Genomic DNA, 23,080 nt, shown 5'->3' on the forward strand with positions numbered 1-23,080 from the left:
CACAACTCATGAAACCTTTTACTAAGGCATAGAAAAGTGGAGACTTAGGATGGCAGGAAAAGTATTCACAAGGATTAAACCATGGATTTATTGAAGTATCAAAGTAATATTCCAGAGAAACATATTCCAGGGTACTTTATATTAACATCATTCAAAATTTAAAAGGATTATATTTATTTCTGGAGGTATGTAGTTCTTCAGTCTTTAGCCATGGTTCTTTTATTGTGGAAATTTTTTTTTTAAATTTGCAATATAGACTATTCAGTCCAAATACCTTCCTAACTAAAACAGTTTAAACAGATTTAAGTAGAACATTTGTCAAATCTGAGCAGGGGCAGGCTGTTGACAGGAGTGGTATATGGTCTACTGATAACTTAATAGAGATCCCAGTTACAGTAGTGTATCTGTTCCACCACCAACATGGTAACTTAATCCAAATGATATGCTCAGAGTCATGACCCTAGGGATCTCTGGTATGGTATATAGGTGAGACTATTTTGTTAATGATTCCATAAACATTTACTGAGTACCTATTACATGCAATACACTGTTCTACACATTCAGGGAGATACTAAAGTTAAGTTAAAATATGGTCACTGTCCTCAAAAAACTTATCAGTAAATAGGTTAGATGAAGAAAAAAAATAACTTCTACTTGAAAGATCAAGAAGGCTTCAAAGAGGACATGGTACCTGATTTGAAAGGATGGACAAGATATTCACAGAAAGAGGTGGGAGATGGTATTTCAAAAGAAGAGAACTGTGCGAGAAAAGTAAGGTGACCAAGTCTGGAACTTTTCAAGATATGGAAAGTATTACAATTTGGTTAAATTAAGAGTAGGCCAGACCCCACAGTATGAACTAAGTCTTGAAAGGTTAGGCTGGGGCCATTCTGCAGAAAGCCTTGAAAGCTAGACTTAACTTGGAAAGCAAATGGTGGATATTGATAATTTTGGGGCAGTGGAATGGCATGTTCAAAGTGGTACCCAAGCAAGATTGATCTGGCAGTGTAGTAATGTACAGAATGGAAGGAAAAGAGATTGGGGGGAAACCACTTTTTTGAAGGCAAATAATCTAGTCAATGAAGGCCTAAACTAGCATAGTAGGAACAAATGATTCATGGATCAAAGGAGAGGATAGATGCAAAGATAACTTAAAGGTTATAAGCACAGGTGAACTGGAAGAATATTAATGCCAACGATGGAGATGGGAAAGTTAGCGAGAGAATCAAAATTTAGGGGAGAAATGATGAGCTCACTTCTTGGGGCTCAAGAGAAAGCTGGATCCAGGCCTATTTTTGATGCAAAACAGAGCTGGTTCAAGGTTTGATCGTAACTAACAGAGACCAGACAAAAAGCAAAGTAATCTTTAATTTTCTTTTTTAAGGAGGAGGGGAGCAGTGTTTGAGGAGGGGGGAAGGAGGAAATTCTTACCTAGAAAATCTGCTATACTGAGCTAAGTAACCAGAAGCAACCTAGACACTCCAAAATTTTATACTCTGAGCATAAAAACAGACTTCATGAGGCCTCAAGGTAAAACAAACTACGCTGTTCATCATACCATTCAGAAATTAACATTGGCATTAATACAAAATGAATTAACTACCACTAACACTATAGAACCTAAACTGGTTCAAATAGCTTTTATTGGCATTGTTGGTGTTTCTTACACATAAATATGGTCTCAATTTTTTGGTGAAATTCATTCCTGTAAACTGGGAACCTTAGAAACAAATGAGAAATGCATTCCTAATGAGCAATCTGTCATAAAACAGATCACAAAGATGACCAACAAAGCATTATAAATGCAATAAAGATATTATGGCTAAGCCTCCAAAATAGTTTAAAATCATAAAGTGTTTTAAGTCCTAAAAATAGGTAGATGTATACTCATTCATCAGAAAAGGGATCCTGTAGCATAATCAGTAAATATAGCACATAAAAATACAACTACACTATAATCAAACACATTTAAACCTATTTAAAACAAATACTAGGATAAACAAATTATGAATGGCTTTGCTTGCCTTTCTTGAAATTCAGGAAAGCTTTTGGTGAGACTAATCCAAGATATCTGACAGACAGGATCAAAGAGAAATATCACCAAATGAAGTAGTATAGAAGGAGAAAAGAAGAAGGTCCAGGACAGAATCCTGAGGGACACCTATAGTTAAAGGGCATTAGGAAACAGCAAAGGAGACAGAGAAGAAAGAGTCTGAAAGGTAGGAAAAGAACCAGGAGAGGATGGTGTCCCCAAAACTTAAGAGAGAAGACAGTATCAAGGAGAGAGTGATCAACAGTGTCAAAGGCCGCAAAGAGGTCTAGGAGAATGAAGACTGAGAAAAGACCTTTAGCTATGGCAACTAAGACAAAATTGGAAACCATGGAGAGAGAAGTTTCAATGGACTGATAAGGTGAGAAGCTGAATTGTAAGGTGTTAAGAAAAGAATGAGATGAGAGAAAATGGAAGTATCTATTGTGCCTAATTCTGCAAGCAAAATTCACAAAGGAAAAACTTCAGTCTTGGAAGGTTCAATGAATTTTTTTTAATTATTGGGAGATTTTTAATACCATATCATCTGGAAATGATATATCCAATTAAAAAAAAAAGAAAACCAACATATCTAAGCAGGAATTTTTTTTTTAAAGGAAAGAAACGAGATCTAATAGATCTATGGAGTAAAATGAGAATAAAGACTGTACTTTTTTTTCCCAGCACTTAGGAAACATACAAACAGTAATTATATGCTAAGTCACAAAGACAGAAAAGCAAATCTTATACATTATATGTATGCAATACATGGTAATAAAACAACTGGTAAATAACATGAAGAATAAAAGGTGTAGGCAAAAATGAAAATAAATAAGACTTAGTGAAAGAGGATAATAAAAAATTAATAGCAGATTACATCTGGGATAATAGCAGATCCCATATCAGCATCAAAATCTATGAAAGAAATAATTAGAAACAAATTCATAACACTGAATATTTATATCATTGAGAAAATTCATAAACAAATATTTTACCTTAAGAATGTAGAAAAAACAAAATAAACAGAGAAAGACATGTATACAAGATCAGAGCAAAAGTCAATTCAACTGAAATGAAGTAAAAGAAATAATAAATCCATAAACTGATTTTAAAAAAAGACTAGAAGACTTTTAATCATTTTAAAGAGTCTTAACAATTTTAAAGATTATTCTTTGTTATAAGGGATGGCTCTCTGGGAGGAATTAGGGCAAAAAGATACAGGTGGAAATCTAGGCAATGTAAAAGCAAAGATTTCAATAAAACTCTAAAAAAAATCTATAAGAAGTTAATAGGCAACAAAGATTAGTGGATAGCAGCTTCGTTTTAAATCAGTGATCTAGTTTCCAGTCCTGTCTCTAACACATGCTAAGTTGTATGACCATAATCAAAATCCTTAACTTCTAAGTGTCCATAGGCAATTCTTTAAAACTAAAAGTTGCAGGTGGTTTGCATAGTTATCTTAGTGGAGGGAGATTCCATACTGGGAATTTCCCAAAGACAATTTATGAAGGAAGAAATAAAAACCGTTGGTAAACACACTAAAAGATGCTCAAATTCTCTAATTACAGAAATATAAATCAAGACAATCTTTAGCTATCACCTTGCATAAGATTATAAAATCCAGCAGTGACATGACTGTGGGGCCCTGCCCACAAGCACACTAATATATTGCAGGCAGGACTGCAGAATAGTACAAATATTTCGGAAAGCGTTATGTCTGAATATAATCTAAATCATAAACTAGGCATATTTTTCAATCGAATAATTCAAATGCTATTGAAATGAAATTTAAAAAAAAAAGAATTTCTCCATATGAAAATCTTGAGAGCTAATGTATTAATAACAGAAAAAAAAGTCCAAAATCAGGGAGCAGCTAAATTACATTATTATCAATGTAATGGAATATAATGGTTTATCACCAACAATCTTATGGTACTTTTAAAAGTTATAAATATGAAGCATATAAAGAAATATGGAAAAGACCTATATGAAGTAATACAAAGTGAAATCAATCTGACTAAAGCAAGACTGACTGCCCTGAGGCAAGGCAAGAAAAAGCCGTATGTAGCAGAACTCCAAAAAGACCTAAAAAATACACAAAGAACAAAAGCATTTTTGCTTATTTGTTAATTCACTTGATTCTACGTGTTTAACTATTAAAGGATCATTTAAGGTATGACTGATTACTCTCTAACTTGTTTTTGTAAGCATCTAATAAATTTATCCTTTTTATTAATTTAGAAAGGCTTTTGGGTATGATGCGTCCAAATTACTTTAAAAAGCTATTCAAAATAATTTGAAAGATGCCTTCTCTTTCTCCCCCAAAACCAGTACAGCAAGCAGTAGCACTCCAATTTAACACATTGCCTTAGAGTTTTGCCCAAAGTTGGGATCATTCTTCCCAACAGCAAAGGTATCACAGCACAGAAATATCAAAGAATTTATAACTTTGCTTTGGTCATAGTAGGAAATATCTATGTTTGGACTAACAGTTGAAACGGCAGTTAAGAAGTTAAGTGTGCATTATCGTCAAATGACCATTGCGCTAAATACAAAGGAAACAGAATAGAACTTACTTATAAGCAATTTCCATTGGTGGTATAGATAATATAAATCTATATAATTAACCTCAGAGGTTCAGAAACTGGCCTAGGACAGCCACCTCATTTCTTTTTGTATCTCTCTCTACACTATGTAGGATGCTGAAAGTGCTTTAATGTAACCTACTAGCGTAATTTAAAGAAGGGAATTTTAAAAAGCATATTCTTAAAAAAAAAACTATCATTAAACAAGATATCTTTTAAATACTATAAAAATGGAGCATGATAAAAGTCACATTAAAATTTTGTATTTACAGAAGAATCCTACTAATTCTAAGTTTAATCTGACAAAATGAAAAAAAAGGCAAACTATTATATGAAACAGATAATTTCTTAAGTTAGTTCATGAGGAAATGCTCCAAGTAAAATTAATCTATACTTATAAAATTAATTATATTTTTATAATTAAGCAAACTATTTCACAGCTCTGGAACTCTTTCCTTATTTATAAAATGACCTATAATATTCTATTAATACATTATTATTGATTTTCACTAGTAATTATATTAAGTCCTGGCAAGAGATTAGGTACATAGGAAGTTCTTAATAAATGCTTTTTATTCATCCACCCATCCATTCATTCATTCTATCAGTAATAGGAAGTGGTGATTAAGTTGAGATGGGTTTCAAGAGAAAGTGTGGATTCTAATCAATCAAAAAGCTATGAAGCACTTTCTGTGTGCCAGGCAATGCGCTAAGCACCAAGGATACAAAGATAAGAGCTGCGAGACCTGGTACTCTGCCATTATACCTTTGAAAATTTATGGTCACCTCCATGCTACAGTAAGACATCTATTAGGGGAGGCTATAAATTTATAAAAAGAAAAAATAAGGCAATAAGAGGAGGAAATACAGTACTGTTCTTTCTCTTTCTGCACCTGTCCCTAGGCTCACTGCTCTGCATCTCACCCCACAAACAAAAATAACGCCTCCAAGTAAAAGTAGAACTGAGGCATGGAGAGACAACCAAGGATCAGGGGCATTGTGCCAAGAAAGGAGATCTTTGCCTTGCTCCATTCACCTGTCTAAGGGTCTGGACCCTTTGTGTTGCCCATCTTCTCCTGTTTGTGTTCGTGTCCAGCCCCCACATGTCTGTGCACCCCCTTCCAACCTTCTTTCCCCACCTCCACTGGCAAATTTACATTTCATAAAAATCGCTTTACACAGATGAGTACACACCAGTCCACTTAAGTAAAGTGAGGACTATCTACAGTAGAAGTTCACTTTTTAAAGGGTAAAATTTTTGTACATATAAGTTTTTTTAACGTAAAATTTATAACAAATTATCTACAAAGAAAAGTATGAAAGATAAATGATTAAATACAAACTTTTATACTTTGTATACTTGAGCTCAAGCTAGTGCTTTGTGATATTCAACTAGTAGCAAAATAATAGGAGAATGGAGTCAAACGTCCTGGAATTTAGTTCCAGGCCTATCAAATAGCTGGGTACTTCTATAAATAAAATACTTAAGCTAGGTGCTGTGGGGATGAAAATATAAAACAACAAAATATCTGTCCTCAAGACTTATATAGTTGGGGGTTTAGGGGGAGGAAGAAAGGGAATCAAGGGCACATAGGAGACATGTTCACAAATAACGTGAAAGAAAAATGTGAAAATGTATAAGAGAGGAATGAAGGAGGTTCAAACAAGTTAGAAATCACTTCTAACTAAGATGATTAGAGAATTTCAAAAGGCAGAGCTATTGTGTTGACGGCCAGTGAGCAAAGCCAGGGAGCAGAAAAAAATTAGAAGTTGTGTTTGAGTAATGGCAAGTAGTTAGAGACTAAGATAGGGAAAAGGGGATAGGGTGAGATAAAGTTAGAACAGGAGGCACTATCAATCCATAAATATTCATGAAGTCACCACTAAGCACCAAGCACAGAGTTAAAGCACTAGAGATACAAAGAAAGGTAAATTCAGTTCCTGGTCATAAGAGGTTCACAGCCTGTGGCAAAACCACTGGTCCTAGAGCTGCAGGACCCATCTGACACTTATGCCCTGGGTGAAATTAGGAGAGTCCGTCAGCCTCTGGGGCCAAAGTCCTCCTGTGTAAAATGAAGGCATTGGACCAAACCCTGGGAGGATTCTTCCAGCTCTCCTTCTATACCCTGAGGACCTACTCGACCTTGGGCAAGTCACTACACCTAAGCTCCCTGAGCCATTTTTTCCCCACAATGAAGGAGTCAGACCAGAAAATCTCTCAGATTCCTTCAAGTCTTAAAATCCTATGATTCTGCACCACACTCTGCAAATGCTTTGCTGACCCCACTGTTCTGTTGACTCAAGAACAAAGAAAAGGCTAATGACAGTGCTACCGAGTTCTTAGAATTTTCCTTATTGGGCATATAATTCCCTGTTAAAACTCAAGAAGTACTCATTTTCACTAAAATAGGAAATTTGTCATATCTGTAATACAGACAATAATCCTAAATGGCTATTTAAAAATGTATGTTATTTTAAAATTATAATTGAATGAAACCCATATATCAAACCAGCAATTAGTTCAATAAAAACCAACGTGATTGATACTCACAGATTTCCCTTTTGGTAAGTTCCCTTCACAGGCTTGTTTGGAAAGATCCTGACGCCCAATCAAGAGACAGACAGCTTCTGGCCAATCTGAAGCAGGCTGTTCTCGGCAGTGATAAATAGCATCTCTGATAGGAAGAGCAACTCCAAAAGGAAGAGACTCCAAATCCCTTAAGGTGAATCCTTACGGAGATGAAAAAGGAAATATCTTCAGTAAAATATAAAACCTAATGCTTATCTCAGCCTCTTATCTATAATCAAGAAGATCTCTCAAACTGTACTCCAGAAAATCTCCCACAGAGAGATAAAACATCAGCATTTCTTTACATGGTTGTTTTTCCCCTGGAGTGGACATCCTATATGACTACTACGCTTTTGGGGGGAAGGGAGGGATAGGAGGGGGATAAAGAACTATAAATACTGGAGTGAGTTTCAGGGGACTTTCCACACGAGCAAATTAACTTCAATAAAAAAGGCAAAACAGGTGTTTGTTACTGTTTTTAAATTTAAACACTTTTTATATTATATTAATGCCAGTTAGTATAGTTTTTTCTTTCCTACATAGTTTTCTCTCACTTTAAAAAGAGAATCTTAGAACCTTCTAAAATGTCTTGAATTTACTTCCCATTAAAAATTGTGCAAAATTGTCACTTATACAGTTCCAAGGGTGATTAAAGTTTGTGTCCAACTGAAAAGCTCTCTAACTAGAAAAATGGAGGTTATCTCCTACAAATCACAAGGTTCAGTACTCATTTCACTTCACCTCCCCTTTCCCTTACTGGATCACCCTTTCCTACCTCCAACCAGGTGAATGTTACCTTTAGAAATTACAACAATATCCTCCGACAAGAAGGCTCAGGAATAATTTCTCAAATTTTACTAGAGATACTCTGATCCCTAGGGTCAATCACTTCAAATGTGAATACAGAATACTTCCTGGTCTCCATTCTAAGGACAGCTTTTACCATCACCATTACAACAGTGCAAAAGTTTATTGGTATCATAATCACAGGAAGGTTCTTTGACCACAAAGAGTGGGCTTCAAAGTTGTTATGCCTTCCAGGGATTATAAAAGACTGAGAACGTCATGGAAAAACAGCAGTGTCCTTTTGCTAAGAAGATCCTTATATTATGCTTTATATTCCACAATTATCTCAATTCAGTGGAACACTCCCAGAAAGTACTAACTAAAAGCCCTTCCCTTTCATATGCTCCTCACTTCTAGCAAAGAAACAGCAGGTACTAATTAAAGTAGATTCTCAGGCAGAAAAGTGTGGCTTTCTACTTGTTAATTGTAAGGCTGATAAAAAGTAACAAAAAATGGCCTTACCTACATTGGTCATCCAGAGTACTAATTTTTCAGCTAGGCTATTAACAGGTGTGCTATGTCTGAAACTAAATCTACAAAAAACAAAAAAAACAAAAAAAAAAAACCCACAACATTATTAAATATATCAATTAAAAAGTAAGAACAAAATCAACTCAGTTCAAAATTACCTGTTGTCATTTTGATCCATTTGATTCTTTTTTGGTGCTGAAAAGAAATAAAATGAAGTTACAGTATATCAAGTTGGTAAAGAAACATATTCTACTCAATTCCTATGCAGACCACTTGAAATTAATGTTCTTTCACCAGAGGCTTTTTAAAAAAATAGTTGGCAGCACCATGGTCACTAGATGGGTGAACAGATGGGGATGTATAATGGGTTGCAAGTGAGAATCCTGGTAATTCACTTTTACGGAATTGCTAAGAATGGCCTTTCAAGGTGTTTGCTTCTAAGTGGGTAGGAAAAATGGATATAAACCAAAGGAAAGGATATTAACTACACATGAAAATAATCAACACATTATGAAAGGATAAAACATAAAACCATCCCTTAGTCTGAATGGATTTTCATTTTACTGCCACCTTATAGGCTTTTCTATCCCTGAACACAAAGAGCTGCCTAAACTCAAACATGCTGGTCTCCCTCTCCCTTTCTTTGAACTCCTCCCTAGGTCTGGAATGTTCTCCCTTTCCTCTTCTACAAGTGAATTCTTACTCCACAAAGACAAAATCACCTCCTCCCTGGAGACTCTCCTGATGTTCCTTTCAATAGCAGCATTTCTGGCATACCTCACATAGCATTTCGTTTTAAACCTTTCTAAACAGTTTCTGTGTATTATTAGTATCTCTATGTCCATGTGCCTTGATCCTCCTACAATGAAACTACGCAGGAACATGAGCTAGATCTCATCTAAATTCTTCTACTTGCCCTCAGGACTTAAGCAGCGTGTTCTTTAAATAGTAAATGATTAATTGGCTGAATTAAATTCAAATCCCTGAAGAAGTTGTTGGTTGGAATAGCATTTGGAAAAGGATCGAACAGCAAAAACCTGGTAACTGGACAAAAAACAGCTTTGTACATTTTCTACAATTTCTATGAATAATCTGCAATGATCACAAAATCAGGTCTCCTGGAGAATAACTCACATAATTTCTAATAGTAATGACCTGGTTCTGAACTGCCATCATAAACAAACAAAGCTACATGATTTGGTCATTTTTGTGATGCTTCTTTGCCAACATTTGTTGGCGAAGTTCATACAGAAGTTACTCATAGGGGAAAGGGGGCTTTAGTTTCCATCCTTGGATCTTGGTGATTTCACAAGTTTCACTCAGAGTTAAGACTGTTCTCATTGACATTCAACAAATCCAATGGTGCATGTATCTGTTGTCAGCCTTTACTATTATTTAGTGAAGTGATGTCTGCTTGTTGCAAAAGTATTTCTGCAGGGTTTTTTTATGTGCTCACTGTGTTTTTAGAAAATGTCTATCAATCCTCATCCTCCTTTCTTGACAACTCTTTCTGCAACTTCCTTCAGATGATGGACCCTTTGTATTGTTAATATTGTACTAGTTCTTGATAAGATACTTTCCAAATCTATTACGTTCCTTTACAGTTCCAAAAGTAGAAATTAAGATTTTGTGAAAGTATAAATTAAGTATCTGTAAAGTATAAATTAAATATTTTGTAGCTCTTAATTGCTTGAAATGTATTCTTACCACTGAGCTTTGATTTCAAGATGCCAGCCAGTCTGAAAAATTAAACCATGGCTTTCTCCTTTATAGCTTTATGCTCATATTTTGTCCAGAGACCAAAGTATTATTAAGTATCACCTTCATCTATTGGTTCATTATGATCTCTGGTTCAAGCTCCAAAGCCAGCACTCTAAGCATTACTCCACACTTCCTCTAAAATTGTTAACATTACTGTGTTGGTATGTTTTAAAAAGAGAATAGTTTTACATGTGGTTAGCAAATACTCTTAGAGTTCTCACTATACTTGGGTCTTATATGTTGACAATATGTGAATAAATTTTAAGTATAGAACTGAGCCATAAACTTTTGGATAATCAGCATAACAAATGTAATATTGCAATAAATTTTGCAAATATTTCAGGTAGCTTGTTCAATAATTACTAAATTGTTAGAATCTGCTGTTCAGACCCCTGAGATTTTTTTGACATACTATTCTTGCTCCTCAGTCAATGTATTATTTTCTTCTAAGTACATTTAAATATTTTTTTGTGAATGCTGTATATAAAGGACTTAAAGATATAACTGGACTATGTCTAGAGAGGGTCCATATTCTCATTTATTCGTAATGGATACGTGATGCCTTCTGTTAAAAAAAGATAGGATCAGCCCATCATTTGAAGGAAAACGATCAAGTGCTTTTGCTCACGATTCATGCACCACAGTGAAGCACTTGGGCCCTTCAATTGGGTCGTTCCTCTGACTTCCATTTTGCAGAGAAGCTGGGTTTCAGGCACCTCCCTTGACATAACTCTTCTGTCATTCTTTGTATTAATAATATTAATAATAATTAATAATTATATTAATAATAATAATTTATATAAATAATTTTGACTGATGTAAAGTTTTTTTTTTTCTTTGCACTCCTGTTTCTGATATACTTCTGTTTTTTAGACTGGTTTTCATGTCTCTATTTTTTGTTGAATTTAAGAGAAATGTCATTCAAGAGTTCTATCATAGTCAGCAGTTAGATATTATTATTGTGATGATGATAATGATTAATTATAGTTAATAATGGGTACATATGTACCCGTTTAAAGTTTGGAATAGTGCAATATATTATCTCATTTGATCCTTATAACTAAAAGACACATAGTCCCTGACCTCAAGGAGTTTACTTTCTACAGATAAACATAACAGGGCTGAATGATTATGTAAAAGAGGAAAGGGAAGAGGAATATTTATGGAGAGGGGAAAAGACTTTCAGTTTGGGGTTGAAGGAGTGAACTGGGGAAGGTTTCATGAAGGAGGCTGGCACCTGAGTTGAGTCTTGAAGAAGGATAGGGATTTTGATAGATGGAGGTGATGAAAAAATACAGTCTTGGCATGGAGAAATACTTATAGATGAAAAAAGAAAACAGAATGCCAAGTTGGGAAACAGATATTGTCTGAAAGGGGGAGCAATGTAAAATAAGTGTGAAAGGTAAGTTAGAGCCAGAAGGGAACCTTAATTATCAAGCTGAGGAATTTGTATTTTATCCTAAAGGAAACAGGGAGCAAAATAGTAAGCCTATCATACTACCTGAAGTTACTTTGGATAAATATTGTGATGCTTCATTAGAAACAGCTCTCTCATCACCAAGTATGTAGAGTGCAACACTCTGCAAGAAAAAAAAATATTACACATAGGAAAAAAAAAATCTCAAAAATTATAGTTTTCAATTTAATGCTTCAGTGTCCAAAATGTGCAATAAAATATATATTTAAAAGGTTAGCTAATAAGCTAAAGTATCTACTTCAGTAAGTTACCACTAAAGGGTATCATGGTATTTTTTTCCTCAAAATAATGAGGAAAATAGTTATGTCAGAGGATGAAAAGCCATGTAATTCTAATGGTACCTGAAACACTTAACATGTTTAACATACAAACCCCTACATTTAAATCAGCTATCATTCTTCAACTGTCCACTATTAAAACTGATCTAAAAGTTTTTCCCAGCTCTTACTTTTAATATAACTTTTTTTAAGGAACAAAACACAATGCTCTTCTGGTCAATACCTGTTCATAAGGTTTTCCCTTAAGATAGCTCCATATAAGAGGCTGGATAAGATTCACAACTGGATGGAATGCTTCAGAATAGCACATAAATTACTAATAGCAATTTAATTTTCAGTTTATCATGCTACCAAAACAGACTTCCTCCCCATTAGGCTACATTCTATATCCTACAAAAAGGATTAGCCTATAATAATCCTACTTTAGCTCTTCAACTTTTTAAAATCTCATTGTACTCTACATTGTTGGTTAAAAAAAAAACAAAAAACCAAAAAACAAAGAACTGTATATGTGTCCAGAATTTCTTATTTCCCTTTTGAGAATAAGCAGTTTTTACTAAATGGCACCTTGGGAAAAAAATTTTTTTAAAGGATTTTGCTCTGTTTCTTTAATATTCTGATTCCAGGTTACTCATTTATAATATTGATTAAATACAACATATCTAACTTGGTATCTGACTGGGGCTTTGAAAGACTGAGACAGTTATTTAAAACTAACATAAAAGTGAAAATCGTGATAGTACGTACCAACACTATGAGTTTGCTTCTTTCACAGACTCCAGATAGGTAAGGATAAGGTGACGCTCCTTCACCCTTTAAGCAAGAACTCAGCCACTGATATATACTTGGAGGCTCAGGTGTAAAAAATGAAGGGTGATGCATAAGTCCTATTTGGGCTTTAAAGTGGATGAAATTTTTAAAACACATAAAAGCACAGGAAGACAATGTTTTTACTCTATAAACAAAAGATACGTATTATTTACTGTAATGGTAAAAACAAGGTCCTCTATTTTCCCTTAAATTTAGCTTGTATAAAATCTGAGTGTGGCCCTTTGTACCAGACATAACTTAGACTTCCCTGGTCTCCCTAAGCAGAATCAAAATTGTCTATCAATTACCTTTCCCCACCATGTAGGCAAGAGTTGAAAAGTACCAATATTAATGGAGGAAAGAGATTACTGGGAGTCATTCTCCCCAAAAAATCTGTACTTTGATCTGAAGTTCCACTTCCAATTTGTAAACAGATAACATCTAACCTATTGCTCAAAGGTACAGTGGTGACAACAGTGGTGAAAGGTATAGGGGCAGCTAGGTGCTTCAGTGGATAGAGTACTAGGTCTGGCCTCAGGAAGACTCATTTCCCTGAGTTCAAATCTGGCCTCAGCACCTACTAGCTGTGTGACCCTGACCAAGGTACTTAATCCTGTTTGCCTCAGTTTGCTCATCTGTAAAATGGGCTGGAGAAGGAAATGTCAAACCACTCCAGTATCTCTGCCAAGAAAACTTCAAATACGGTCACAAAGAGTTGGACATGACTGAAAATGACTCAACCACAAATAGTGGCAACTGTCAAGCTGAATATCATAGAATAGAAACATAGGCAGTATAAATAAAAGCAGGGCTATTACATCTCACAGCTGTGTGAAGGTTCCTAAGACCTCCAATTTTGATAACAAAAAGTAAAACTAAAATGAAACTAAAAACTAAAACTGAGTATTAAATAACACTCAGTATTCAAAAACATTTAGACTAGATAGAATTTTACCGACAAAAACATGCTCACCAGTGCTTCATGTTGTTTGCTAAATAAAAAAAAGCTTCACTCTAGAAAGGGTGACACTTCTGCTTATGAGAAATACTACATTTTTCGAAACATACATCAAATTAAAATCTTTTTTTTTTTTTTGTACAAGTTTGGAAACTCAGTAAAATCTAGATGGTTGGTCCAAATACAAAAGAATTATCTGTGACTATTGTGTAGTAAAATTTTCCTGGAAGCAGTTTTTCAAGGGCTGGCTCTGCTATAACCAGAGGACTCTTTTAAATCCCTGTTAAACCTGTCACTGAAGAGAAAGAGGCAAAGCTGATAGATGGGGTTCATTTATGCTGAACCTTACACTACATACATGCTGTACTGCATATCACATTTCTGAAGTCCCTTGGCCCATTTTTCCCCTCAGAATCTCAAGTTAAAGTCCAAATATAATGTGGTCGTGGCAACACTGACAATGAGATTTGTCCACATTTATTTGTGCTTAACTTTAGAAGTGCAGGCAACACTGTTAAAAGAGATGAACTGATACAGCCTTCATATTAATGACATTTAACTCTTAATTTAATTTAATTAAATTAATCTTAAGTTAATTTAACTCTTGAACCAGTTTGTAATTCTTAATATCAAAGGTCCTTATGACTTCAAATTAAATGAGGTGATATATGGTGAAGCACTTTATGAATCTTCAAGCACTACATAAATATTAGTTACTGCTAGGTGGTGCAGCAGATACTGTTGGACTTGGAATTAGGAAGACCTAAATTTAAATCCTGCCGCTGTGTGGCCCTGGGCAAATCACTCAACCTCTCTCAGCCTCAGTTTTGTCATCTGTTAAAGGGGACAATAGCAGCACCTATTTCTGGGGTAAACTGTGAATGCTAAGCAAAATCACATAAAAACTATTTTGCCAACCTTAAATGCTACTATATAAATACGTGACTAGGTGGTGCAGTAGATAACACTACCGGACTTGAAGTCAGAAAGACCAGCCTCAAACACTTACTAGCTGTGTAACCCTGAGGGATAAATCACTTAATTGCTCTAGGCTTCGGTTCCCTTATCAGTAAAATGAGGATAACAGCACTAATATTTCAGGATTGTTGCAAATGAGATAACATTCATGAAGCAACTTGAAAACCTTAGAATACTACATAGATGCTAGCTGCTATTATTATCGTAATAAAATACATAGCAATACCACTTTTACTCTCTGCCAAAAACAGTGCTTTTTCAAAGGATAATTTTTCAAATGATCTATGAAAGCTTTGGCTTCACCCAAGTTCAAGTTTGAAGCTTAGTATCAGATTTGTTTGGTGGGGAAAATTTGCCCTACACAGAAGCTAGACAATAGAGGGAAGGTTCAAATTACTCCACTCTGTTTATGGGCAACAAGACAGGTCAAAAATGTAGGAATTATAACAATTATTTTAGAAACCATAGGCATCCAAATAAGTTTAAATAATTTCTTCTTTCTTTTCATATCTTAATTCATTAAGGATAATAATTATTAAGAAAAATGAAATCCAAGATTTGTAATAGTCAATTATGGAAATGAATGCACTGACAACATGAGTCTTATGAATCAAAAGACTATGTTTAAATATAAGTAACTCTGGTGTTTATCCATCATTAAGTCATCTGGTCAAAATGTACATAAGCAGAATGGATTAGAAGCACATTTACAATGGCGTCAAGAGTTTCTGAATTTGAGCTTCTAACAATGTTGCCAAGCCTAAATCTTACGTAATTGTTACCCCAGGGTTACAGGAAAGTTTACTGAGAAGATTCTGATAAATGACACAACACTGCCTAGAAAATCATCAAGTGCCACAGCAGCTTACCTTGATCAATTATGCATGTTTGTCGGGAAGTTTTCACAAGTGTTGGATAGTCTCTATAGTAATAATCTAAATATGGTTCCAACTGTAAATCTCTAAAACGATAAAGAATATAAGGGAAAAGAGAAAGCTGTTACACTCAAAAACATAAGACTCCTGAGTTCTGCGTGGTTTAAAGGCACTATGCTAGTATGCTGTTGTTCAGTCGTTTTTTAGTTTCATCTGACTCTTTGTGACCCCATTTGGGGTTTTCTTGACAAGGATACTGGAGTGGTTTGCCATTTCCTTCTTCAACTCATTTTACAGATGAGGAAACGAAGGCAAACAGAGTTAAGTGATTTGCCCAGGGTCACACAGCTAGTGAGTGTCTGAGGCCGATTTGAACTCACAAACATGAGTCTTCCTGACTCCAGGCCCAGCACCCTATCCACTGTGCTACTCAGCTTGTCAAATAACTCGCCTGAATTTTTAAAGGAACAAGATAAGAAAGGCAACCAAGTCTTTCTTTTTATAATGAAGCAAAGTGAAGTAGGGCAGAGACTAATAGAGTTTTATCAAGATAATCCAAACACTCTTTTTCAACAACTCAATAAGCAACTCTACATATGGACATCACCAGACAGTCAATACAAAAATCAGGTTGATTATATACTTTGCAAAGGGGGAGAAGCTCTATACAGTCAGTTAAAACAAGACCTGAAACTGACAATGAGTCAGATCATGAGCTTCTTATTATAAATTTCAGACTTAAATTGAAGAAAGGAGGAAAAACTATCAGACCATACAAGTTTGACCTAAATAACATCCCTTATGAATATGAAGTGGAAGTGATAAATAGATTTAAGAGATCTGAACTGATAGATAAGAGTGCCTGAAGAATTATAGATAGAAGTTGGCAATATTGTAAAGGAAGCAGCTTCAAAAAATTCCAAAGAAAAAGAAGAGCAAGAAAGTAAAATGGCTGTCTGATGAGGCTTTACAAATAGTGCTGGAAAAAAGAAAAGGGAAAGGGAAAGATATGTTCGACTTCATGCAGAATTCCAGAGAACAGCAAGGAGAGAAAAGATTTTCTTAAATAAGCAATGCAAAGAAACAGAAGAAAACAACAGAATGAGAGACAAGAGATCTATTTAAGAAAATTAGATATGAAGAGAACATTTCATGTAAAAGTGTGCATGATAAAAGACAAAATTATAGAACAGAAGTAAACTATATTAACAAGTGGCAAGGATAAACAGAAAAAGTATACAAGAAAGATCTTAACGTCACCGATAATCACAATGGTATGATTACTGATCTAGAGTCAGTTATCCTGGAGAACAAACTTAAGTTGGCCTTGGGAAGCATTGCTAACCATATGGTTAGTGGAGGTGACAAAATTCCAGCTGAGCTATTTAAAATCTTAATAGATGATGTTGTTAAAGTGCTGTACTCAATATGCCAGCAAATCTGGAAAACTCAATAACGGTCAATGCAAAAGATCAATTTATGTCCCAATTCTAAAGAAGAGTAATGTTAAAGAATGTTCAAATTATTGAACAATTACACTCATTTCACATTATAGCAACGTTATGCCTAAGATTCTGCAAGGTAGGCTTCAGTAATATGTAAACTGAGAATCACCAGAAGAGCAGGCTGGTTTTCAAAGAGGCAGAGGAACTAGAGGCTAAATTGCCAACATTCGCTGGAGAAATCAAGGGAGTTCCAGGAAAACATCTACATCTGCTTCACTGACTACACTAAAGCCTTTGATCGTACAGATTACAACAAAATGTGGCAAGTTCTCAAAGATATAGGAATACCAGATAATCTTATTTGTCTGCTGAGGAACCTATATCCAAACCACAAAGCAACAGTTAGAACCAAACATGGAACAACTGATTGGCTTAAGATTGGAAAAAGAATACAACAAGGCTGTATATTGTTGCCTATTTATTTAACTTTCATGCAGAGTACATCATGTGAAATGCCAAGCTGGATGAATCAAAAGCCAGAATTAAGGCTGCCAGCAGAAATAACAACAACTTCAGATTTGCATATGATACCACTCTGATGGCAGGTGAAGAATTAAGAACCCTCTTAACGAGGGTGAAAGAGGAGAGTGTAAAAAGTGGCTTGAAGCTTAACATAAAAAAAAAAAAAACTCAACCCTGAAGATCTTGGCAACTAGTCTCATCACTTCCTGGCAAATAGAGGGGAAAAGAAATGGAAGCAATGTCAGATTTTTTATTCTTGAGCTCAAAGATCACTGTAGATGCTGCCTGTAGCCATGAAATTAAAGGATACTTGCTCCTTGGAAGGAAAGCTATGCAAATCCGGACAGCATATTGAAAAGCAGAGACATTACTTTGCCAACAAAGGTCCAATGTATGCCTGTGAGAGTTGAACTATGATGAAATCTTCAGAATCAACACTTTTGAAGAGTTTTGAGAGTTCTTTGGACAGCAAGGAGATAAAGTCAGTCAGTACTTTAAGAAATTAATTCAGACTATTCACTGAAAGAAAGGTCAGATACTGAAGCTGAAATACTTGGGCCACATAATCAGAAGACAGAAGTTACTAGAAAAGATCCTGATGTCAGGAAAGATTGAAGACTAAAGGGAAATAGGACAGCAGAGGATAAGATGGATAGATAGTGTCATGGAAGCAAGGAACATAAGTTTAGACAGACTTCGGGAGATAGTAAAGATTAGAAGGGCCTGATGTACTATGGCCCACGGAGTCATAAAGAGTCAGACACAAATGAATGACTGAACAACAACTTGATTAATGCTCAGAATGAAAGTATTTAATAGCCCTCACCCAAATACTTATATCACTGCAGAGACTTCTGTCTCATATGGCCTTACCTTAAACAGACGCTTTTCCTTTAGTGGTACAAAATAGCCCATTACACTAGTCCCATAACAGGTTCTTGCAGGAATTAAGAATTTGCTTTAAGAGCATAACAAACAATGCTAAGCTTAATTAGAGAATAGTACAAATACTTCTTACAACTGATTAATCTAAAAGCTGAAGATATTGTACAAATACTCTAATTGATAGAAGGTATACAAAATGAAGGGGAAAAATGCTTTGTTCTTATTTGCTTAAGTTGCTATATATTCATAGAATTCTTAAGGTCAATATAAATTCATTGAAGGACCTTCAGGATACTTCTAACTTGCAAATGGCACATACCTTGCCAACTGAACTAGAAGAACAACAAGTGAACGTATTCCTTCTCCCATTAAACTATTCAATTTTAATTCCTCATAAACAAGATGAAGCACAAAAAAAATAGCAGGTATATGAGTGAAGAGAAGTGTAGAAGAATCCAAAGTAAGGTTATGTAAAACATCTTCCTTCATCAGTGAAACTTCCAAAGGATTCAAATGCAAAGCTCTAGTCAAAAGATGAGATTCAACATTCTGGTGGTAGTCTGAATTTAGTAAATATTCCCAGTCCTAATTAGAGGAACAAAAAGACAGATGCATTAATAATAATAATAATATCTAATAATATCTCTTATCCCCAGTAATTATTTTATTTTCATTAGTGAAAAACTAAATACTAACATCAAAAAAAATTTAGTTTATTTGTCATAATTCCAGAACTAGTAGTTTGAGATTAAATGTACCTTAAAGTATCAAAAAAAAAAAGTTATAATGTCAAATGTAGAGATACCAAACATGAATAGCCAAATAGCTGCCATGGGTCACAAATATTATGATAGGTCATCTTCAGAAAGCCTTGTAGGGGAAAAAAATCCACATATGGATAGAGGGATAAGGTAGAGGGGCTGGGGTGTATCCTGCATCCAAAAAAAAAACAAACTGCTATACAATAGCAGCTGAAACAAAGTAAATGAAGAGATTAATCTCAGGTTGGTTCTAAGTTATTATGATGCTGGAATTCTACACTATAATAAAGAGCTGTGATTTCATCACTGTCATAATTCTTTCTATTGAAGCTAGATCTAAACTAGTCTATAACTTATAGTCTTAAGAAGATGCCACAATAATGGCCTCAAATGCAAAACATTTTATCAACCAGTTATTTGGAGTACTGAATAGTAAATACCCCCTTTCATATTTTTCCCTTGAATTGATCAATTGCTTTGATACCAGAGAGATACAGCCTCAGAGCCAGAATACACTGGTTTAAATTTTTATTTTATGCTCCATGACACATGGGTGCTATCCATATAAACTTGACCCTATGGTAAACATCATGATTTTAATTAGGAACCTGTAGGCAGAAAATGGAAACAACAAAACAATAAAAATCGATAACACAATTATCAGTGTGACAAATTAACTAGTCAACCACAATATTTACCTCATCTGATCCAGTGTCAGAAGGCCTTGCCTTTTTGGGTGCAATGACTGGGGAAAGAGATCCTTCAAAGTCAAGCTGCAAATTACCCCCCGAAAAAGAAACAAAAATTCAAGTTTAATATATGATTTCATTAGAGGATACTCAGTAATCCTTTTCTATAGCTTATCAACTTAATATCAGTTTGATGTGGATATTCATAATGTCTTGTGTAAGAAGTTAATCTCACCACAAAAGCATTACCACATCATCCGTTCCCACATGATATATCATGATCAATATGTACAGACAGCATTTTAAGAACTCTCATATACCACCACTAACGGGTAAACTATTCAGTTTCAATTTACAGCTAAAGAGATAGAGCCAATTCATTGACCAATATTTAATGAGCATTAATTCTTCAGGGGAAAAAATGGACATTTAATGAAAGAGAGGATGTTCAAGCACTCTTGATGAAAAGACCTGAACTTAACAGAAAATCTGACATTCAAACACAAAACTTGGGAGAAGCATAAAAAGATAAACATAAAAAGAGTAATCATAAGGGACTCACTAAAGTTAAACTGCTTACATTCCTATATGGGAAGATGATACATGTAACTTTTAAGAACTTTATCATTATTACGCCTGTTAGAAGAAGTCTACCTAGAAAGAAGGCATGAATGTGAGTCAATTAAATTGGGATGACCTCCAATAAATAAACAAATAAATGGTGGGGTGAGAAAGAAAGATGCAGTGGGAGAAGGGGAAAAAGACAGATAGAATGGGGGAAATTTTCTCACATAAAAGAGGCACACAAGGAACAGCTTTTATAGTGAAGGGAAAAATGGGGTAAAGGGGAGGGTGGCGGTCAATGTTTGAGCCTCAACCTCATTGCAATTGGTTCAAAGAGGGAAGAAAATATATTCACAATCAGTTGGGTATAGAAATCTCATTTATCTAATAAGAAAACAGTAGGGGAAAGGGATAAAAGATATTGGGGGGAGTGGCAGGGAAAAAGAAGAAAGATGATAAAAGGGAAAACAGATTAAGGTAGGCAGTAGTCAGAAGCAAAACCAACTTTTGAGGAGAGACAGAATAAAAAAAGAGAGAAGGATAAACAGAAGAAATTACAATGGGGGGAAATACAGTTAACAATCATAACAGTGAATGTGAATCAGATGAGCTCACCCATAAAATGGAAGCAGATAGCAGAACGGATTAGAAACCAGAATCCAACAATATGTTGTTTACAAGACACACACTTGAAACAAAAAGACACACACAGAGTTAAAAGGCAAGGGTGGCAATCTTGATCTCAAACAATGCAAAAAGAGACCTAATTAAAAGAGATAATCAGGGAAATGACACTTTGCTAAAAGGTACCAAAGACCATGAAGCAACAGAAAAAATTTTAAGTGTCTCTGATAAAGGCTTTATTTCTCAAATACAGAGAGAACTGTGTGAAATTTAGAAAAATAAAAGCCATTCCCCAATTGAAAAATGCTTAAAGGATATGAACTGGCAGCTTTCAGAAGAAAAAATCAAAGCTTTCTTTAGTCACATGAAAAAAACACTCTGAATCATTAATGATTAGAGAAATGCAAATTAAAAGTTTGAGGTACTACCTCAGACCTATCAGAAATGACATGAGGGAAAATACATATACTAATAAACTGTTGGTAGAGTTGTGAAATTAGTCGAACATTCTGAAGAACAATTTATAACTACACCCAAAGGGCTACAAAACTGTGCATATTCTTTGACCCAGGAATACTGCTAGAAGGTCTGTACTCCCAAAGAGATCAAAGAAAAAGGAAAAGGACTTACATATGCAAAAATATTTATAGCAGCTCTTTTTGTGGTGGCAAAGAATTGGAAATTGAGGGGATGCTCTTCAGGTGGGGCACGGCTGAACAAGTTCTAGCATATGATTCTGATGGAGTAGTATTGTGCTATAAGAAATGACAAGGGGGTGGATTCTGAAAAAAACATGGCAAGACCAAATGAACTGATACAAAGTAAAGTGAGAAGAATAGAGAGATCACTGTGCACAGTAACAGCAATGTTGTAATGAAGATCAACTGTGAAAGACTTTGCTACTCTGATCAATACAATGATCCAAAGCAATTCCAAAGAATTCATGATGAAAAAATGCTATCCACCTCCAGAGAAAGAACTGATGAATTCTGGGTAAAAATTGAAGTAATTTTTTTGGTGATATGGCTAATATGGGAATATGTTTTGCATGATTTCACATGTATAATGGATATTACTTGCTTTCTTCTCAGTGGGAGGAAGCGAATTTTGAAGTCAAAATTTGAAAAGAAAAAAAAAGCCAAATAAATAAGTAATAAAATTGATTTTGCAAAAAACAAATTAATGAGTACTCATCAAGCTACACACTATGATGGGATACAAAAAAAAAATAGAACTAAGGAAGGTCAAGTAACAGGCAAAAAAACTAATGTTATGAACTATAACTTTTAAAAATGCCTGCTATACAGAACCAAGAGAACATTGTAAACAATAACAGCCACGTTGTGTGATAACTAATATTGATAAACTTAACCCTTCCTGGCAATACAAGGATCTAAGACATCTCCAGAGGCCTTGTGATGGAAAATGCTATCCACATCCAAAGAATTATGGAAGTCGAATTGCTATTTTTTTTTCTCTTCTGTTGAGTTTTGTTTACTCTTTCTAATGGTTCCTCCTACTGGTTTTAATTTTTACTTACATCACTAATGTGAAAATATGTTTAATATGAATATAAATGTATAGCCCATATCATATTGTGCACCGTCTTGGGAAGGGTGGTGGGGAGGAAAGGGGAGAAAAATTTTAAAATCAAAAGCATATAGAAGTGATTACTGATAAATCAAAATAATAAAAAAAAAGAAAAAAATGAAGAAAAAAATAAAAAAATAAAAATGCCTACTATAGCTGCATCTGAGACCACCAGACAACAAACTTATACTGGAATTGAAACTATTTCAACTTTACGGCTGGCACTTTGGCAAAATGTACATCCATCACAATGGAATAACAAAATGAGGATGCACAGCTCAAGGCTCAGTATTCTCAAAAGGGCTGCCCACTGGGTGAGGCACCACAGATACCAGTGACAGAGGCAGAACAGTAAGAGAGGAA

General features: G+C 34.8%; 1 protein-coding gene across 2 annotated transcripts in view; it reads right to left on the bottom strand.

Annotated features, from left to right (window-relative positions):
• Positions 1 to 23,080, bottom strand: part of ANAPC1 (anaphase promoting complex subunit 1) — a 157,588-nt gene that overhangs the window by 88,826 nt on the left and 45,682 nt on the right. For both annotated transcript variants that reach the window (XM_027853882.1, XM_027853883.1), the window contains 8 exons: positions 19,949 to 20,023; positions 18,809 to 19,074; positions 15,632 to 15,723; positions 12,764 to 12,912; positions 11,763 to 11,841; positions 8,659 to 8,695; positions 8,492 to 8,562; positions 7,166 to 7,344 (listed from right to left, as the gene is read on the bottom strand). In XM_027853882.1, coding sequence (XP_027709683.1) covers positions 7,166 to 7,344; positions 8,492 to 8,562; positions 8,659 to 8,695; positions 11,763 to 11,841; positions 12,764 to 12,912; positions 15,632 to 15,723; positions 18,809 to 19,074; positions 19,949 to 20,023 — 948 coding nt within the window. The remainder of the gene's footprint in view (positions 1 to 7,165; positions 7,345 to 8,491; positions 8,563 to 8,658; positions 8,696 to 11,762; positions 11,842 to 12,763; positions 12,913 to 15,631; positions 15,724 to 18,808; positions 19,075 to 19,948; positions 20,024 to 23,080) is intronic.

The sequence above is a fragment of the Vombatus ursinus genome, unplaced genomic scaffold (assembly GCF_900497805.2).
Source record: "Vombatus ursinus unplaced genomic scaffold, bare-nosed wombat genome assembly UNPS02010219.1, whole genome shotgun sequence".
Classification (NCBI taxonomy): domain Eukaryota; kingdom Metazoa; phylum Chordata; class Mammalia; order Diprotodontia; family Vombatidae; genus Vombatus; species Vombatus ursinus.